The 20914-nt window shown below is 38.3% G+C and overlaps 1 protein-coding gene across 1 annotated transcript; it reads right to left on the reverse strand.

The window, feature by feature from the left end:
• Window positions 1-263: 263 nt before the first annotated feature.
• On the reverse strand, window positions 264-19600 carry slc18a2 (solute carrier family 18 member 2). The gene is made up of 16 exons (XM_066693417.1): window positions 19492-19600; window positions 18958-19120; window positions 10025-10382; window positions 9874-9932; window positions 9687-9770; window positions 9070-9162; window positions 8618-8707; window positions 8487-8530; window positions 7304-7364; window positions 6792-6887; window positions 6151-6229; window positions 5415-5466; window positions 3581-3644; window positions 2797-2916; window positions 2281-2414; window positions 264-1836 (listed from the first exon to the last, which is right to left on the reverse strand). Exons 2-16 carry the CDS (start codon window positions 19088-19090, stop codon window positions 1726-1728), a joined length of 1578 nt encoding a protein of 525 aa, XP_066549514.1. The 5' UTR covers window positions 19091-19120; window positions 19492-19600; the 3' UTR covers window positions 264-1725.
• Between the last annotated feature and the right edge of the window lie 1314 nt (window positions 19601-20914).

Genomic DNA, 20914 nt, shown 5'->3' on the forward strand with positions numbered 1-20914 from the left:
TTATTCTTTGCTACATTATACACAACACGATCTGACGGGTTGAAAGAAGGCACACACACACACACACACATATACACACACACTTGTGTATATAAATATATACGTGTATGTGTGAGTATGTATATATATATATATATATATATATATATATATATATATATATATATATATATATATATATATATATATATATATATATATATATATATATATATGTATATACACACACATATATATGTATATATGTATATATATATATATATATATATATACACACATGCATACATATATATATACATACACACACACACAATTTTGTCCTATATACAAAAACATTATTGAATAAAAATATATAAACACTTTCCACAAGATATAATCACTCTAAGTAGTAATATTAATATTTCTTAATCAATTTTGTATAGTGCAAATAAGTACATAACCGCTTCAGTAAAGGACTATGCAATGAATTTTGACATTGCGGTGTTTTTAAACAGTGTCCATTGAATGAGTGAAGCAGTGTGGGATGAGAGAGAGATTCACTTGAGATGTACACTGACTTTCTGAACTGCTGAGACCTGCCTGCATGAAATCCTTTATGGAGACTGGTAACATACTTTAATTATAGAAACCGGTAAACAGGTCATGCTTCAATTCAATTTCAGTAAGATCTCCACACTAGCAGAGAGATCGGGGTCTTGTCAATCATTACACGCAGTCTCATATGCCTCTCAGTGCCCCTTGCCACGATTATGCCCTCTGCACAGGTTAGTGCCATGGAGCGAGCAGACAATGTGCCATCCGTTGAGCTGCCAAAACCATTAAATAGCATTGTTTTTGTTGATGGCAAATGGAGGTTATTCATTTTCAGCAGTTCTCCATTCAAGGATTTTACTGTGATTGTACGGCTTCCAGCAGGATCAGTATACATTTTCACTTTTCATGACTGTGTTGCCTCCAAACAACCCGTTGTTTGTAAATCAGTATCAAAATCTAGTTATCTTACTTCATGAAAAATTATAACAGCCTTTCATGATCAGACGGCCACCAAATGTTACTGCCACTTGTATACATTGAAAACCAGCCAGTTAAAGAAAATGAGCATAATCCAGAACACCAAAAGCACAGAGCCACATAGCCCATGGCCGTAGTTTTTCGTAATTGTCATAGTTTACAATGATCCAGAAATAACAAATGATAGATAGGATGCTAGTCTCTTTCCATCACACCTAATCGTTTGATGAATCCGTACCCTTAATATATACAAGTTGAGAAGGGGAGGCAGATGCAGCCCGTGATTACTGGATTGCCAGCAGGTCTGGACCTTACAGCGACTCAATGTTGCACATACAGGTGTGTAGCAACAGTTTCCTTACACTGACAAGCGCTAATCAACATGTCTACCACATACACCTACACATTTGATAATGAAAAATACATATTTAAGAAAATCAAAGCTTTTTTTTCTATGCTTCCCTTAGTTATGATAACCTTTGTATACACTTTCCCCTCCCCTCCTCTCTCGATAAGGCTGGTGGCTAGTTATGTTTCTCGAAGTACTGCAGACGTGACTGGGTGAAAGGACAGCTTTGGTTTGCTTCTGTGGTACAGTAGAATGACCGCACATTTCAGACTGATGCTCTTAATGGGACGCTCATGTGGGAACACTGCTTTTTGTACAATAAAATAGATGCTCTGAAGGGTCACATACATGTCTGGCTCCCGGAGCTACTCGTCGCACTCCGACTCCTCCTCCTCTTCCAGCTGGTAGTGCTGCACGCTGTCCTGGGTCGTGTACATTCTGGTTTTCGCTGGGCAGTTGTGCTCCATCAGTATAGCCTGGAAAGCAGAGTGGACAGAGGGTCAAGGTTGTGTTGGAAGTGGAAGAAGTCTGTGGCGATGGGACAAGGCTGGGTTTTGCAACTGGTAATTTGCTTAATGAGACCAAACACATTTGAATCTTAATCTCTGTTTTAAGGAGATGTGGATTTCGATATCTACACCCTGCAGAGCTGCCACCAGTTCTGATGTCATGTACCAGTAGTGCATTCTGGGTAAAATTATGGGTGTCTATTTTGCATTAGAATGAAGCACTTCAAAAGCATACAGTTAAAATTAAGCATTACATGTTAACTGTTCCTCCTGTCAAGTCTATTCCTGCATGAATGCAACTGAACAGAGAAGCTCTGGCAATAAACACTCCTTTGCTTTCTTTTATCACTGGGTATTATGTACAATGGTGCAGGTTCCTGATCTTAGCCATCTTAGAGACTGATTTCTTACCATTTTCTCCTCCTTGGCTGGGGGGCTTCTCAGGAAGAAGCACAGGGGGGCAAAGAGGATGTCTATGATCCCAATGATGGTCATCAACCAGGGAAACCCAATACTTCTCGCAATGGCGCCACCGGTTGAGGGACCTGGCAGCATCACAGACAATATGAGGAGAGGCACACAAACATAGCAATACATATACCTCCGTTTCATCCTTCATTTTGGGGTGCTTGCGTTTTTCTTTTTCAAGGTGTGGTAGTAGTTGATAATTAGCAGTCATGCAATAATACATTACAATAAATACTTAATTTCAGACAGTTTTGTGGTTTGTTCCATATTGTGGCATAGCTGCAGCTCTGACCGGATACTCTGGTTACAATAAAAAGCAGGTACAACAATGAAGAAATGCCAATAATAATTACGGTCTATGTAGAATATACCAAAGGGTCATTAGTTCTCGCATAATACTTTCAGGGCGAAGGTTAAATTGTCATGCCAAGGTTTTGAAATGTTACTTAATGTACTTACCTATGGCAAACCCCATGCAGAATGCCACGTCTGCTATTGCGTATACACTCCCGTAGACGGACACGTGACGAAGGTCCACCAGGTAGCCCATGATTGGCATCATAGACGAATCAACCATGCCTGGTAGGAGCAAAATCACATCTTAGGGATTCATCTGACTACAGTACACATTTATCTGATATGGCTCTTATTCAGCTTTAATATACTAGGTTTTATTTTACTTTAAATGTTATGATGTTTGTAAGCTAGTGTGATGTCACATTAATTTTTGCCTTCATGAGATCTGCTTTTGTTCATATTGCTCATAAATTAGCTTAAAGTTACACTTAGGTTGTTTTTAAATATTTGAGAAATTCTGTTAAATCTAGCAGTAGATTGCGTTTAGTCCCCAGGAAATGTATACTTCCACTAAAATGAAGACTAAGATTGGGGTTCATGGTGTTGCTGGGTCTTGAAATGGGATAAGTAATCTTGATGCAGTAGAATTATGTATAGTGTAAAGTCTGTTTGGTACTGTAATATAGTATCACAGTTCAGAATAAAGATACTAACCAGTTTGTACAAATTAGTGGAATTTGTCAATCCAAAAGTTAAGAATAACGTAAGAGTTAATTTACAAGTAAATTGCTATACAAATCATTGGATATGTTAGACAGGTTTGTATTATGCGAGTCCATACACAGTCACATTGTAGATTAGCGAGGAGATTCTCCAATTCTTATTTATTAAGGAATAACATTGCTTGCAAATCTACAGCAAGTTTTAATAGAGACGGTTCACTCACCAATGGCAAAACCAACTCCAAAATTAGGCACAATCAATCCATAGATGTTTTTGGCAAATGGTACCTTTTAAAAATACAAAAACATTGTATGATTTTAAAATATCTGTAAAAGGCATAACTTACACTCACCTAAAGGATTATTAGGAACACCATACTAATACTGTGTTTGACCCCCTTTCGCCTTCAGAACTGCCTTAATTCTACGTGGCATTGATTCAACAAGGTGCTGAAAGCATTCTTTAGAAATGTTGGCCCATATTGATAGGATAGCATCTTGCAGTTGATGGAGATTTGTGGGATGCACATCCAGGGCACGAAGCTCCCGTTCCACCACATCCCAAAGATGCTCTATTGGGTTGAGATCTGGTGACTGTGGGGGCCAGTTTAGTACAGTGAACTCATTGTCATGTTCAAGAAACCAATTTGAAATTATTCAACCTTTGTGACATGGTGCATTATCCTGCTGGAAGTAGCCATCAGAGGATGGGTACATGGTGGTCATAAAGGGATGGACATGGTCAGAAACAATGCTCAGGTAGGCCGTGGCATTTAAACGATGCCCAATTGGCACTAAGGGGCCTAAAGTGTGCCAAGAAAACATCCCCCACACCATTACACCACCACCACCAGCCTGCACAGTGGTAACAAGGCATGATGGATCCATGTTCTCATTCTGTTTACGCCAAATTCTGACTCTACCATCTGAATGTCTCAACAGAAATCGAGACTCATCAGACCAGGCAACATTTTTCCAGTCTTCAACTGTCCAATTTTGGTGAGCTTGTGCAAATTGTAGCCTCTTTTTCCTATTTGTAGTGGAGATGAGTGGTACCCGGTGGGGTCTTCTGCTGTTGTAGCCCATCCGCCTCAAGGTTGTACGTGTTGTGGCTTCACAAATGCTTTGCTGCATGCCTCGGTTGTAACGAGTGGTTATTTCAGTCAAAGTTGCTCTTCTATCAGCTTGAATCAGTCGGCCCATTCTCCTCTGACCTCTAGCATCAACAAGGCATTTTCGCCCACAGGACTGCCGCATACTGGATGTTTTTCCCTTTTCACACCATTCTTTGTAAACCCTAGAAATGGTTGTGCGTGAAAATCCCAGTAACTGAGCAGATTGTGAAATACTCAGACCGGCCCGTCTGGCACCAACAACCATGCCACGCTCAAAATTGCTTAAATCACCTTTCTTTCCCATTCAGACATTCAGTTTGGAGTTCAGGAGATTGTCTTGACCAGGACCACACCCCTAAATGCATTGAAGCAACTGCCATGTGATTGGTTGGTTAGATAATTGCATTAATGAGAAATTGAACAGGTGTTCCTAATAATCCTTTAGGTGAGTGTATAACAAAATATCAAGCTAAAATATAAAAGTTAATCAAGTAGATAATGTTGATTGTAATCCAATGGGATATTGGGAAAAAAACAATATTTCTTTGAGTTAATTACAGTATTGATTTAATCCAACCAAACCATTTGATCTGCAATTTGAGAATAAATTAACCAAACCATAGAAAATATTTATCATGCCTTTATAGGTCTCTGTTGACACAACATTGCAATACTGTACTGGACTGTATTTAGTTAGTATGTATTTAGATAGTTGCAATATAAAACTGTAATAACAGTTTTATTAAGCTCTTAATATACAGGACAAAACCATTTAATCTGCATCCTACTCCATAAACCTAGGCCTTAAATGCATTATTCTTGCTCTCTAAATACAGTGTAGAATAATTTGAGATGCTTAAAAGGAAACGGTTACTAAAACACCATGAAGTGTCGGTGTGGGATAAAGAGCTGGGTTAAGTCATTAGAAACAGATAATACTTACGCATAAAATGCTTACTCCCACAAGTAGCATTCCAATGAGAGAACAAAGCCACCTGGAAGCGAGTTAGGAGCTGGTTAACAACAGCAGACAATACTGGCTTCTGTTCATTATTCAGAGTATTGATGCCAACGTTGCAACCAGGCCCATGCAACAATAATAAACTTCATTATGCAAGGTTACGTTAATAAGAACGGCTTTCTGTAGGGGTAAAGGGTGATTATACTTGCAGTCGGATTCCTACGATTGTGGGCAAATGACTACCTGAAGACCTTGTTCCTTGTGCCTTGTTCAATGACAGCATTCTGTATTTTTAGATAAAAACATGGTTTAAAAAATGGTTCATGACTACAGCTACTTCTGCTAAGCGTGCCACCACCTCATCTAAAAAAACATTCAAATCTCCTCCTGTGAAAAGTGTACTTGAAGACCACACTCCCAAGTTTAGAATGCAGTCACACCATACGCGAAGGATAGGGTGCAATATAGGTGACCGATGTGTTTTGCTCCTGATTTATGACTGCTAGTAAACTGTACAAGCTGATGTGTGTGTGATTTCACATCAAATAAAGGAAGCATCGGGTCAATGTCCCTATAACTCCCCAGACACTCAGTATCAAAGTCTTCATTAAAGAGCACTGCAAATTTCCTGACAAAGTGACAGAAATCTCACTCGCTGCCGCCTGACAGAAATACAAAGGCAGGGCAAGGCGATGATAAAAAGCGCAATTTCCCATACCTTCCCATTTTGTGCGCGAGAATACCAAAGATGTTGGTTCCAATAAGGTAGGAGATGCTGGCTGGTACAAAAGCAACGCCTGCCAAAACAAACAGAGATAACAGGGAGAGTTATCCGAGGCTCCATCAGAGGATTGTTATGAAGAGAAGCGATGGGCCCGGAGAGGTGTTGATAACGGTTCCTTAGACAACACTCTGCTCCGCTGTGAATGGCATTCTCATTTCCTGCTCCTTCCAGATCCATTATCTCCCATTAATGAGCTGCACACAATCCACCCATGTGTGTGTAACGCTGTTCAATATCAGCCTGGGATTCCACAGATAGAGTGCTTATACCACTTATACAATGAAACTATTGTTATTTATTCCTTAGCAGACGCCCTTATCCTGGATGACTTAGTTTACATAATACATTTTGTAAAGCAGTACAAAAGTGCAGGAATACAATCCATACAAAATAGAATTAGCACACATCCTAGTACGATGAGCTGGTAAGTGCAGACATAATACAGTTACGTCCCAGGCATGTGAAAAAGGAAGGCCTAGGAGAAGTCACAGTAACAATAGAAGTGCTGACAAAACTATGTATGAGCCTCTAGAGAAGACCATTTCAATAGAGATTAAACTGACTCCATGCAATACCTAGCTGCCATTTTCTTGAACACATAGTCTCCATCATCCAGATCGGTAGTGCCGGCTCCAGCATGGCAATTGCCATGTTTGCAAAGCAAATAGATCCTGGAAAGAAACGCGATTGAGAGTAAGTGTAAAGCCTTTTATTTCCTTGGTTTTACAAATGCATACTATTGTCTAAAGCATGAGACGGCCTTTTTCAGACATAATACCCTCTATTAGCTGAACCTTGCCAAAGAGGCCGATAATTGAAGTGGTGGGAGGACTGGCTGACGCACAGATGTTTCAGCACTTTAGAGCTTTCCAGCAGTATCAAAACACTAAGTTTTTAATTTGGCCTCTTCCATGCCACATTATACTTACAGATTATCAGATCAAAAGGAGAATAACATAAGAATGCAGAAATCTGAAGTGTTGTTTCTTATTGTATTTTACAGACCCAGTATTCAGTTGTCGTTTCTCTTTTTGGGGGGGGGGGATATTATTCCAGTTAAATAAATGCCACTCAAAAGCACTCCTACCTGCAGCAATGAGGATGTACGGATCCCTCAAAAGTGTGAACAGTGGAGTCCCTTGCTGGCTCTATTGGTGAGAAAGAGAAAAAGGAGTCCATTCATCATTAACAGCTACATTTGTAGACCAACTTTTTGCTCTGTTGAGATGGTATTGCTATATGATGATGGTATTACTGCCATCAAATCTCATCCCTAAAGATCAGAAATTGATCATGTGACTTCACACAGAGAGAGCAGGTTTAGATTTAGAAGAGTAAAGAAATCTCCCTGTAATGTATCGGGGGCGGGGATCTTTACCAGGGGTAAAGTGGGTAACAACTGATTTTTCAGAGGAAGGAACTAAACCAGTATGCTGTGGCTGACTGGGCAGGCTTCCTGTGAAATGAAGTGTTGAGTGGTTTTGTTCCTGTTGCGGCCTCAGTTATTTAATAGGGGCACCCCATCCGGTCTTAAACCAACCAGAATTAAAGGTAAGAGGCCACAACCCTGACTGTACCGAGCACGGTCACTTAGCAACCCTGGTATGGAGCAGGGCTGTTAATGACCACTAGCCAATTATACCATTACATATCCCGTTCCTAGATGGTGGATTACTTGTTACTGTGGCTCTCATTTCAATAGAAGAAAAAAAAAAAAAAAACTCTGCAATGCCTTGCCACTTCATTAAGTCCTGTACCTAATTACTGTGGGAACAGATGTTAGTGTAGTGCTTTTCATAGCAACTAAAGATATCGGGGCCCCGTGTCCCTGTCAAACTGCAGATACACTGAAGAATCTACTTTGCACCAATATATATCCACTTACCGGCCACTTCTGCTGCTTGAAGACTATTCAATTGCATTTCCCTTTAGTAAGCTCTTAAATACCTTATTGAAATGTTCATTGTTTTTCTTAATTATGTATTGCTGTTGTACTATAATGATTACATTTTACATGTTAGTTGTTGCATTTCTAGTATATTGTAAATACTTTGCACACTTGCAATATAATATATAAATTAATAATGACCTGTATTCTAGTGCAACTTGTTCCCTGAAAGACTTTCTTCAAAACCACAACTACCTCTCTCTGAGACTGAGAGGACATTCAAGAAATCCTGGGCAACACTGACGTGAAGCTGAAGATGCACCTGAATGAGACCCCCTACTGAGCATCAAGCCCTTTTTAATGTCACTGAAGTGTCACTTACTTCTGGTTCGGCTTTGGATGGCTGCAGCACAAAGAGCTGCAGAGCTGTGGAGGGAGAGGAAAGAAAAGGTAAGGTTGATACTGGAAAAATAATAATTGGGAAAGTGTGTGGCTGAGGTATTGTTAACTAACCTCCATCGAGCAGAGCCAGCACGGCTAAAATCAGGAACGGGGCCGTCTTGCCCACAAACTCGTACATTACGCTGCCAAACGGAGGCCCGACTGCGGAGGGAAAAATAAAATTCAGTACTCTTCAACAAGTCTATTATGCGAACAAAGATTAAAATTGTGACATGCCTCAGTTTTATTCAATTTAGATTTCCTGTATTGTGCAGAGTTTTCAAAAAGGAACCACGATAGTGAGCCTGGTGCTTAACTGGCTATCAAGGTTGGTACACTGGGTTCTCGGATGCGTTTTAATTAAGGGCAGCAGAACCAGAAACGTCTTCAATTGTAGTCTGTTAAATGAGTTGTATCGAGACCTCAAATTTGTCTGGTGTAAGGGCAGACGCCAGTCTGACAAAAGCGATGTCATTTTTTGTTTGAGAGATTATCGTAGACTTCCCGTTAACTGTTGTACGTACCCAGCACGCCCATGGCCAGTCCTCCCAATGCGATTCCCATGGCATTGCCCCGCTCTTCGTCATCCGTGTAGACACTCGCCAGCATTCCCATTCCTTAAAAACAACAACTGTCTTCTCAATACTCAATTAAAATGTGAATTGATCACAAACAATCTAATAGGTCAAAGTCTAACATAACTGAAGTTGCCTCCAATATGGCTGCACTAGGTCATGGTTTTTGACATCTATAATCTGTATCCAACATCTCCTCCACACTGTCTTGTGTTTTCCATTTACACTTGTTGACAGTGGTGCTAATAGATTTGTTCTTGGTTATTGTCTTTTGGTGCTAGGTCTGTTATTTTACACCACTGTAAAGAGTATTTACATGTAGTCTTGATTGAATTATAATTAGCCCTTCATTTTCACTATACTATACATTTGTGTGTGTTGTATAATGTGTTCACAGCATGTACAAAATGCTAAATTACCATATTTCATTGTCTTTGATTTGATTTAAAATTAGATCTCCCTACTTCCTGCTTATGCTAAAATGGTAGCATCTTAAACAAAACAAATGCCAATTGCCTTCTAAGGTGCTGCCACCCAGTAGACTTTGGCAGATAAAACTGACTTACCAGCCACAGAAGAGCACGAAGACCCAATCCCTTGAAAAGACCTCGCCAAGAAAAGCAACGTGTAGCTCTTTGAAAAAGCAAACACTGGAGAACAAACAAAAGTAAATTTAACAATGATTATACAAGCATATTCCCCTGGAGCACATTCAGTAAGTTTGAAAACAACTGAAACTGTAAGGTTACTTACTGATAGTGGAAATGAACATGATGCAGAAGCCAGCGAACATTGGAATCTGATACCCTATTCTGAAAGGAAACCACAGTAGAGTTGCCGTCATCTATCGTTATATAGAGTTGTACAAGATGCAGTTTGCAAATGCAGTTTTCAGGTTGCCTACCTGTTGGTGAGGGGTCCAATGAATGGGTTTGTGATCAGCTGCACAGTGGCTTTGGAGGCAAAAAGCAAACCGACTTTCACGTTTTCATTGAGAAGGACCGAGTCTTTTTTGGGGCAGTCAGACTGTGGCTCTGTGGTGCTGCTGACTGGAGCCTGTGTTGTAGGGATAGGGAAACTCTCCGGTCTAGCTGTGGTTTGTTCAGAAGCGTTCCCAGTCATCATGGTGGAACTGTCATAGTAAGAGTATATTGTGTGAAAATTATTTGAGGTCACAGTGCTGTGCTCTGGAGAGGCCGTCTGGTTCTTCACAGAGGAGTGATCGTGGTCTGCAGAGTACAGGTAGCTGGGGATTATGGGCACTGTCAACACAAAAACAAAAAAAGTGTGTCAGTCTGATGGTTAAAAAAAATAATTCCAGGTACATCATACATCAACTTTGCCTGACCACCTAATAGGATACTGTAATGGCTAATAAATCACAGATACACTGCTTGACATGGCTTAATTACACATACAAAGATTGATTCTGATCAATCAACTTGAAGCATTCAGTTGCATTCTTACTTCCAAACAGTAAAACTGACCTACCCATGAAGTCATGTCAAAAACATTTCAGTAACTTGCAGCTTCTGCCAATGGAGGGCGCTACTTATGCTAGTGGACTTAAAACTGAAACAGTCTTGGTAATTTTTTAAATAACTTTCTGATGGGTAACAGTAAAACTGCGCTGCCAAAAAAGTGTGTCTCTGGCTCAGCAGGAACAGTAGGGTAAGAGTACATTCAAAGGAAAACATGGCAGAGATTGTCAAATGGTGCGGATGGTGTTCTTACATAGCACAGTCTATAAATCTTTCGATATATTTTGCTAATTGTGTTACGGTTTATGTGTTTTAACCCTTAGGAACCCAGTGTGTCGTACATGTCACACATTTAACAGGCTTGAAAAAAATAGAATCTCTCAATTTACTAGGCCTCTGGAAGTCATGTCAAACACGCTTCCTAAAGTTTAGCAAAAGAATGAGATGTAACCTAGTTGTTAGTCTGCTTTGAGAAATTGGGATATGGTTGTGAGAGTATGGTTCTATAAAATAATGTGGATGAAACATTTGTGGTTGTGTTAAAAAACCGAAGTATTAATATGTCCCATCGGTCAGCCCACCATTAAATTAGTGGTATCTGGTTACTAACAGGGTCTCCAGTTTTCTTTTTCAATGGAGAGTGATACTGAACACACCCAAGACGTGTACATTTGTTGTACCTTTGGTAGTTTAACTTCCACTAAATGGACTAAAGTAAGTTCCTTTTGTTATACCTTTTTTATTGGTTTTGGGCCACAAGCTTTGTGAGATCAAATTCATAAAGATGTCTTGCCTGAAGTAGGATTTGTCCCACTTTCTTGCTGCCATACTAAAATAATTTCCTTCTCTTCAACTCCATTTCCAATTGGCCATATAAAATCTTTCTGTATCCTAGCAACACATTACAATGGAAGAGAATCACCAAAAAATAAATCTGTGAAACACCTGAAAGTCTGAAAGGTTGTTCCAAACTGAAAACAACAAAGGTTTGCTTTGTTGAATCCTAGAAAGGACACGTAATTTGAATTTAAATGTAATTCATTTTAATCATATTTGTTTAGCGTGTCTGCCAAGATTAGCCTGAAGTCAATTGTAAAAAAGATTTCAAACAAAATGGCTTAATCGATCAGCATGAATTAGGGGGTGGAATCTAACTTTTGTAACATTTTATTTAATTAATAAAAATTATAAATTGTATTGAATATATAAAATCAATGTAATATTGTGTGAAGAAATATTACCCCATTTGAAGACTTATTTACAATTTTTATAATCCTAGTCACTGTGGATAACGAATTAAGAATGCAAAGGAAGGCTGTGATCCAAATGACTACACAGTGCTGTGCAATTCTAATTTAAAATATTTACCAATAAGAGCAATTAAAGTAAATATCAGAAAAAGTAAAAAGTGCACTTAATTCTACATTTTATATGGCAAAAAATAATGGAACAAAATGTATAAAGGTAGCACAGTAAGTCAGTTAAAATTAAAAATGAAGCAAAGCATTGCAGTTCTTTGCGTTTAGTGTGAAAATGAGAAAGATGGCAAAATCACGGCTAAGGGATGAATGTACATTGGCAACTGTGTATTTACAGTGAAATACTGTAGAATGAAACGGGTATGAACATTGTATGTGTGAGAATTTGGGCAGGACTATGTACCATTCAGGTTTTTGCACACATCCCTCTTAGTCGTATCAGGTTGGTCTCTTGCAATGAGACTAGAATAGATAAAGTACCGATTTACAATACAGTCAGAGTTCACTTTTTTATTGTCTGCAATTCGGGGTATGGGAAGTTGCCGTTGACATCTTAGTATATTTATCTTGAACTGACTTATGTTCACTTATAGTACCGTTCAAAAGTTTGGGGTCACTTAGAAATGTCCTTGTTTCCTAAAGAAAAGCAAATGTTTTGTCCATTAAAATAACATCAAATTGATCAGAAATACAGTGTAGACATTGTTAATGTTGTAAATGGCTATTGTAGCTGGAAACGGCTGATTTGTAATGGATAGGCGTACAGAGGCTCATTATCAGCAGCCATCAGTCCTATGTTCCAATGGCACGTTGCGTTTGCTAATCCATCCAAGTTTATCATTTTAAAATGCTAATTGATAATTAGAAAACTCTTTTGCAAGTATGTTAGCACAGCTGAAAACTGTTGTGCTGATTAAAGAAGCAATAAAACTGGCCTTCTTTAGACTAGTCGAGTATCTGGAGCATCAGCAATTATGGGTTCAATTATAGGCTCAAAATAGCCAAAAACTAAGAACTTTCTTCTGAAACTCGTCAGTCTGTTCTTGTTCTGAGAAATGAAGGCTATTCCATGCGAGAAATTGCCAAGAAACTGAAGATCTCGTACAACGCTTTGTACTACTCCCTTCACAGAACAGCGCAACCAGGCTCTAACCAGAATAGAAAGAGGAGCGGGAGGCCCCGGTGCACAACTGAGCAAGAGGACAAATACAGAGTGTCTAGTTTGAGAAACAGACGCCTCACAGGTCCTCAACTGGCAGCTTCATTAAATAGTACCCACAAAACACCAGTCTCAACGTCAGTGAACAATTTCCTCCTACAACAGGACAATGACCCAAAGCACAGCTCCAAAATATGCAAGAACTATTTATGGAAGAAGCAGTCAGCTAGTATTCTGTCTATAAGGGAGTGGCCAGCACAGCCACCAGATCTCAAACCTATTGAGCTGTTGTGGGAGCAGCTTGACCGTATGGTATGTAAGAAGTGCCCATCAAGCCAATCCAACTTGTGGGAGGTGCTTCAGGAAGCACGGGGTGAAATCTCTTGAGATTACCTCAACAAATTGACAGCTAGAATGCCAAAGGTCTGCAGGGCTGTAATTGCTGCAAATGGAGGATTCTTTGACAAAAGCAAAGTTTGAAGGACACAATTATTTCGATTAAAAATCATTATTTCTAACCTTGTCAATGACTATATTTCCTATTCATTTTGCTATATTTCCTATTCAAACTCATTTCATGTATGTTTTCATGGAAAACAAGGACATTTCTAAGTGACCCCAACCTTTTGAACGGTAGTGTACATAAGTTAACTAATAGACAGTAAGATTCAATTTTCACAGAAAATGTAATTGTTATAGCTCCATAAATTGATGTAATTTTAAGATCAATAACACAATAACTGTGACAATTATAAACCATTTCCTGCATGATTGAATATGATGGACAAGGAGAATAAGGAATTATGCATTAACTGAATAATATTTTGATACTATTTATCTATTATATAGTTTACCATTGACATAAACCATGTATTAAAAAAAAAAAAGTGTGTACAAATAATTGGATAATCACTAAAGAAACAGGATTTGTTGTATTAGCAGATGTAGTTTGTGAACAGTCTATGGTTGTACTATTCAAAGAAAGGAACTCTCTCTCAATTCCTGTGGCACCCCTAAAAAGACATTATGAAAAAGCAGCACATAGTATATTGAGTATACACCATTTCCTGCATTCAAAATACATTGGGTAGAACAGTTTGGGCACACAGATGGAGGACAGCAGTCTAGTTGTTTGTCTGCTTCAATTATACAGAGTCTACCTAGAATACCATAGTCTATAAAAACATAACATAACATAACAACATAACCAATTGTAAGTAAATGGAGGCTGTAGACTGCAATAAGATTCTGTAACAATACATAGGTCAAATTTAAATCTGGAATCATTTGCTTTGTCTAAGCTATCAATGCGATTCCCCCAGACATCTTGTCTTGTCTCTGCCACACTGTCCAGACAGATATCTGAATGTTTCCAATAGTAACCAACTGTGTATATGCTACTTTACCATTATGAATCCCATATGAGAAACCAGCCAATCACAGAGCAGCATTTCCACAAATTCCTATATCTATAACTATTCCTAGATCTTGAATTTAAACACTACAAATGCCAGTTTCATAGGATGTACATTTGATTTTAATAGTTGTGTTACGTTAAAGAGCATGAAAACACGTCATCTACTGTACATCAGTTACAGCTTATCCTGGACCAAAACATTTTAGATGGAGAGACAGGGGTTTGATTGTTACATTTTTTTCAATGCAGAGATATTTGTGTGTCTAATGTTTACATATGTGATTTACAATAAGTGAACAGGTTGTGTGAAATGTTATTTTGCACAGTTTGTGCAGTCAGATTCAGCTTTATGTCGCAGTCTTCTCACCTAAACAGCACCAGATAACATCTATTCTACACTGAGACATTTCACATGACATTAACTTATACTATCCATATTCAGTTATTGATTAGTAAGCAAATGTAGATCTTGTGCACACCAGATAAAATCTAATGCACACCACTACAACCACTGACCACAAGATCAAGATCTTGCATACAATTATATAAATATATATATGGATTATTTAAGATTTTTAGTGATGTCTTTTTGGATAAATGATTTCACTGGACTTAGAATTAATGTAGCAGGGTTATCAATCTGTGATTCAATCCCTTACAAAGTCCTTTTGCTCTTAAGTAGAGTACCATACTTTCTGTGGTATATACCCACTATTGCGCAGCTCTGCATTACAGGTTATACACAGTCTTATTCATTTTAATTTTGTGTCGGAGATCTTATCCCTTGTGCCTTCCTGCAAAGAACAATTTTGCACTGTCACCATGTTATCATTACCACTTACAAGTTGGTTGTCTGTTACAGGATTGTAGCCTTTTTGCTGCGTGTGTGTATGTATATAGATCTATAGCTTCTTGTGTATCTTTGATCTGTCCTTGCAATGTGTCCAGATTGCCATCTTAACATTTTCACTTGGTCAATGATGTAAATGGTTTTGTAATTTAAAATGCTGTAAAATATATATTTTTATTCAAGGTCTGCACGGAATTCACCTTTACTATTAAGATGTACAGTTCTGTACCATCACTGATAACCAGAGCCTTGAGGGAGATTTGCCTCTTTAGCAATTTCACCATCAGAAAACAGCAGCACAAACAATGATAACACCTCGTGCTGAAGAAAGCTCAAACCACAAAGAGCTCATAAAGCCACTAGATGTTTGCAAAACACAATATTATAATTATTATACATACTCCAAGTATGTCATGGGGTTGAGAGAGACATAATGAACACATACATAGAAAATGTATACAGAAATATTATGCATATGCACTATGGCAATTACTTATGAATTAAACATCTGTTGCAATACAACTTAATTTACAAAAATATTCAGACCTTGGATACATGTAGGCTATACTGTGATCATGGATGTGTTAACATATCTGTGGGCAAGACTTTTGCTTTTCATGGTTTTGTTTGTTGATACAAATCAATACTCATCTCTTTTGTTAGTCTTAAAATTGTATGGAATTTAACTATTCTGCATAGTAAAGTATCTGGATTAAACTCACAACTACTGATTTTAGCAATTATCAGAAATCTAGCCATCAGAGCCCTTAAAGACAGAAGTTACACCTCACAGACCCCATTAAACTATTTATGGAGAGTAAGGGTGGCCACAAATAGTTTTTACAAGTTTACAGCAGATATCCTCAGTCTAGACAAGCCATTGGTTGAGAAAGACCTACAATAATCAAATACATCTGATGGAGTGGCCTGCCCAGATTTCAGACAAATCCTTTACCTACCCCATCCCTACCAAATCATAAATCCTAAAAATAAATTTCACCTAAAGGTGAAGATCCCTCTAACATCTCAACCCGAACCATGACAAAACTTTACAAAGTTAGTTTATTGTTATGCTAATTTGGCATTGGTCCAAGTGGGTTCCGACTATGTTTAGAGTTTTAGATTTAGCGAAGGGTTTCCGTTATAGTTCATTAGAGTAGGAATGGTTTTAAAGCACATCTGATTACCATCAATATATTGCTGACAAGCAGATGATCGAAAAATAATTTACTTATGAACTGAAACCTTCGGTTGTTTAACTCCACCTAGTGTTATACATTACAATCTGAATATAATATCTTCTTTGAAATGCATGATTGATGCCCTTTTCATATGTTGAAAACCACCAATAAAATATGGATTCAAATGTAACAGCCCGGTCTTCAATTCCAAATCAATTAAAATGTGTTTAAAATATGAATTATTGTTAATAAAACATTGACAAGAAAAAATGAATTTAGAGACACACTATCAGGCAATTGATTGATTTGAATTAATATCCACTCAACTGACTTCCATATTCACTTAAGCCATCTGCTTAATATTATCTGAAAGCAAAACAGTGGCTACAGTTAAAGTTTTGGGCGCTGTTTGGAGCGGCATGCTATACTCATGATAACCAAAGGTTCCCACATGCAGGGCTGCTTTCACAGACCCAGATTAGCTCTTCTCGTGGACTACTCGATTTTAACGTAGGTAGAGTAGTCCTAAACTAGTGCTAATAGAGCTCTGTGAAACCACCTGGTAGAGGCTTAATAAGGCCTCTTTCCCCTGTTGTTGAGAAACACATGTGATATGCCTTCACATTTCCCTCCAAAAAAACAGGTTTTACTTGAGTATATAATGGATGTAGCCCCAATATACAGTTATCTGTAAAATCCTGTTGATTTGCAGAATGAAAACCTGATTAGCTCCCTAAAGGGTGTCAGTTTAACAAAACACTGGTGCCGCAGAGTATAATCTGATTGGGAGGCTGACCGAGAACTGCAGACAAGACCTTCCAGGGACAACAAATAGGCACTAAAAGCAATATTCCCACAAAATCAACATTGGGTCAGATCTGCCATTAACACATTTGTTTCTACTTATAGTAAATGATGTGTTAGCATTGTGAACCTAACCCCATTACAGCTCTGAGAGGGACCTGGCCATAGGTTGAACTGAAAGCAAAACAATTAACAAAAAAACTGCTGAACTGGGTCTGATTGTACTAGCCTGATCAGTGAGGTGCCCATGAAATCCATTAACAATAAATACTGTACATTAATCGAACTATTTAATGTCTGCTCGTGATCATTTTGCAATTGTACAGATGTTGGTTTCATTTTTTACATGTTTTCAGGTTTGGTAATACTGTATTACACGATCAGTGTGCAGGTACCCATAGTCCAGTATCATGCATAGCTGAAACAAACAAGCATACACACATATATACACAAACAATCCCTCTTTTCCTTGGTTTTACCACATAGTTTAGTCAATTTAAAATACTGCTTGCTCGTTCCTCTGTCCTCCAGTCTAGAGTAAAATGAAGCACCCAATTCCTCAATTACTGTACTATCCATTTAAGACCCATCTTTAAAGCTGTTGTCTCAACTATATGTGTGCAAACATTAAGGTTTAAAAAGCACATGCAACAACATTTTTATTGATTATAGGATTTGAAATGAACCCAAGTGTATAAAGCATCCTAAAGTACAGGAGGTCCAGGTTGCATCAATATGTTGTAGAGCAAGCAAATAAGATGGCTATTAAAACTGCTTTAGGATACTATTCAATTACTTTATATAAACAAATAGACACTGTAGGTTCCAAAAAGTATATAAACTTGCACATTTCATTTAATGCATGCATGCATGTGGTTATTTTAAAATTGTTCCATTACTTCACGAACGTTGATGGATATGCTTTTGGTGATTTTATATACAGCATGTGTGACCACTCTACAATTGGGAACAAATTAGATCAAGTTTTCTTAAAATGGATTACCAAGTGCTTTTATAGAGTAAACCCAAAGGGCATCTGTGGTGCTTTGCTTCTCAACATCTGCACGATTGTTTGGAAATGTAACATTAGTAAAATCTGAGACTAGAAAGCATGACAAATATCCGTCTGTAATGATACTGGCGTTGCTGTTACATGGAAAATACCTTGACTCATTTTTTAGTCAGATTGTTTTTTGGTCTCGGATCAAGTTAGATTAGTTAATGCGATTCAAATAAAAATATTTAGAGAAATTGTATCATTTGTCCAACTTTGCCTTTACAAGGCGTTCAGTGTAGAAAAATACCAACTTTTTGATCCTTGATCGTTTGTCGTTAGATCAGCTCAGAGGCAGTTTAGTGTCTGTGTAAATGCTTTTTAAATTAAACCAGCCAGAGTGAATTAATAAAGTAAGAGCTTCAGGTTGCAGGTTATTCTTGGTAGTAAAATGTACGCAATTGTGCTCGTAGTTGTTAGATTCCCAATGCATTTTCTATACACACACTATATCGATACTATACCCGACTTAACAGTACGGAATTCAAACACTATTGACTCCGGCAGCTGTTTTACCATCCCCTGGTAAGGAAGGGACATGTTTGGCCTCTGAATCCGCACACAAAAGATGCGTCAAAGTTTTTAACCCCAACACTGCGTTCATAAAGGGTGTTTATCCAAGTGGTACATACCAACCACCGTGAGAAGCATGTTGTCCAGAAGCAATGCGATGAAAACGATCAGCAGAATCAGCCTCCTCGACTGCCTCCCGTCCCTCAGCCACCTCAACAGACTGAACTCCCGCAGGGTCTGCAGCCGACCCATCTTCTTCAGTCCGCCGGGGAGAGATTCAACCTGCCGGCAAGACGCACCACACTTCACTGGGGCACCCACCGCACCGGCATGAATCTCCCAAGACACTCCGACACCAACAACACCGACAACATGCAGCCTTTAAAACTACTCCATATATACGAGAGACTGGTGCCTTTGTCTTTTTGCGAGTTGTTAATTAACTTCAAAAGCTTTATAATGCAAATATCAATCAGTTCATATATTGGTTTATCGGTTTCTTTCCCGTTTTAGTCTATATCGAATCCACAACATGCAACTGTTACATTCATGTATTCAATGTTGCCATATAGGCTACTTAAAAAACTCAATAAATAAATAAACTTGATTCACAGTTTTTTCCGTGCATATTAATATAATATTGGGCATCTTACCTTGAATAAAATCCGCGCACATTTAAAATATCACTTTTGCGTCTTATTGTTTCCGCAGAGAAAAAAAAAGAAACCTTGAAAGTGTGGGGAGGTATAGTGCCTTGTCTTGCCTCTGACGTCACTGCACCCTTATCATTCATGGCGAGCATTAGCAGCCGCGACTAGGCTGCAGATGCGCCGGGTGTGCAGATCCCTGGCCAGATTGGCTGCTCAAGAACTCCGTCACAAGAGATTGAAATTTGCTTGCGTGGGAAACCGAAGACGTAATAAAGATATAAACCTTGTTAGTATATGTGTTTGTGTCGTTTTCATCATGCTTTTGTCAATCCCATGTTGAATGAAACCCCCCACCAGTATGTTTTTACTAATTTCCATCAAATTCGTATTTTCTAGAGGTTAGGCTTGCCATATGTACATATATATATATATATATATATATATATCCAAGTAAAAGTAAACCGTTTGTGAACCAGGTATGATTACAACAAACATACAACAAAAAAATCAGACATCATAGTAATCCAAGTGAACTTGCCATTGCCATGCATGCTTTGTGTAAAGGAACACTTCACTTAAGAAATACAATTGTAACGTGCTTTTGTTATTGTAGAGTTGGCATTGACCGCAGTCAGTCATCACCATTTTAAACCTTATCCTAGGCCCAACCTGGGTAAAACTGTCTCTAACTTTTAAATTAATGGGCACCTTGGAAATTATTTGGAAGGCAAGCCAGTTCGTGCCCATTGCCAAAAAAATAGCATGATGTTCCTTTGGAGGTTCTATTGAATGCTGCAAGCTGAAACTTGAGGATAATTGGTCTGTAACTTTAGTTGTACACTGTGGCAGTATTGTGTGTGAATACAGTGTCCTCTGAGATGATGCAAATGTAAAAGGTCGCACCTTTGTTTTGAACGCCAACAAATGACCAAATGCAAAATAATCAAACTAAGCTTTTTGTGGGCTCTGTAATCTTGTCACCTAATTTACAATATTGCATTGATTGCACTTTGTTTTGCTTTGAAAATGTCTGGGTAAGGGCATCTGCTAATAAATACAATAACTTTAATTATAAGATGTCACCTAGTATATCTATTAATCAACTAAGAAAGCATGAAAGAGCTGCCTTTCTAATTTAACAAGTTACACCTTGGGCTTTTCTACAATGTCGGCATTTTAGATTAATGGTGACTTTTGATCGTTTGTATTAAAAATCTTATTGGCATTGCATAGCATTTGCCGTCCAAACGTAACCTGTTTCAGATGCTGTGCTTATGCTTCCCTCTTGTGTTTGATTACAGCATTACAATTCCCAAACTAGTGGGAGTGCCGGAAATGTGCACTTACCTTGACCCAGGCTCCTTATGTAGAGTCATTGTCATAGGTCTGCTGCAAATGGAGTAGAGTGGTCGTACAGCTACCTGCG

This window comes from Amia ocellicauda, chromosome 20 (assembly GCF_036373705.1).
Source record: "Amia ocellicauda isolate fAmiCal2 chromosome 20, fAmiCal2.hap1, whole genome shotgun sequence".
Lineage (NCBI taxonomy): Eukaryota > Metazoa > Chordata > Actinopteri > Amiiformes > Amiidae > Amia > Amia ocellicauda.

Bases quoted from the DNA above. Each gene is read 5' to 3' on its own strand.
- slc18a2 (XM_066693417.1), bottom strand. From the start codon at position 19,090: ATGGGTCGGCTGCAGACCCTGCGGGAGTTCAGTCTGTTGAGGTGGCTG. The intron at 8,531-8,617 runs GTTAGTTAACAA...CTCCCTCCACAG, and splicing joins GCTGGCTCTGCTCGATGGAG to CTCTGCAGCTCTTTGTGCTG. The intron at 5,467-6,150 runs GTATGGGAAATT...ACTCGCTTCCAG, and splicing joins CTCGCGCACAAAATGGGAAG to GTGGCTTTGTTCTCTCATTG.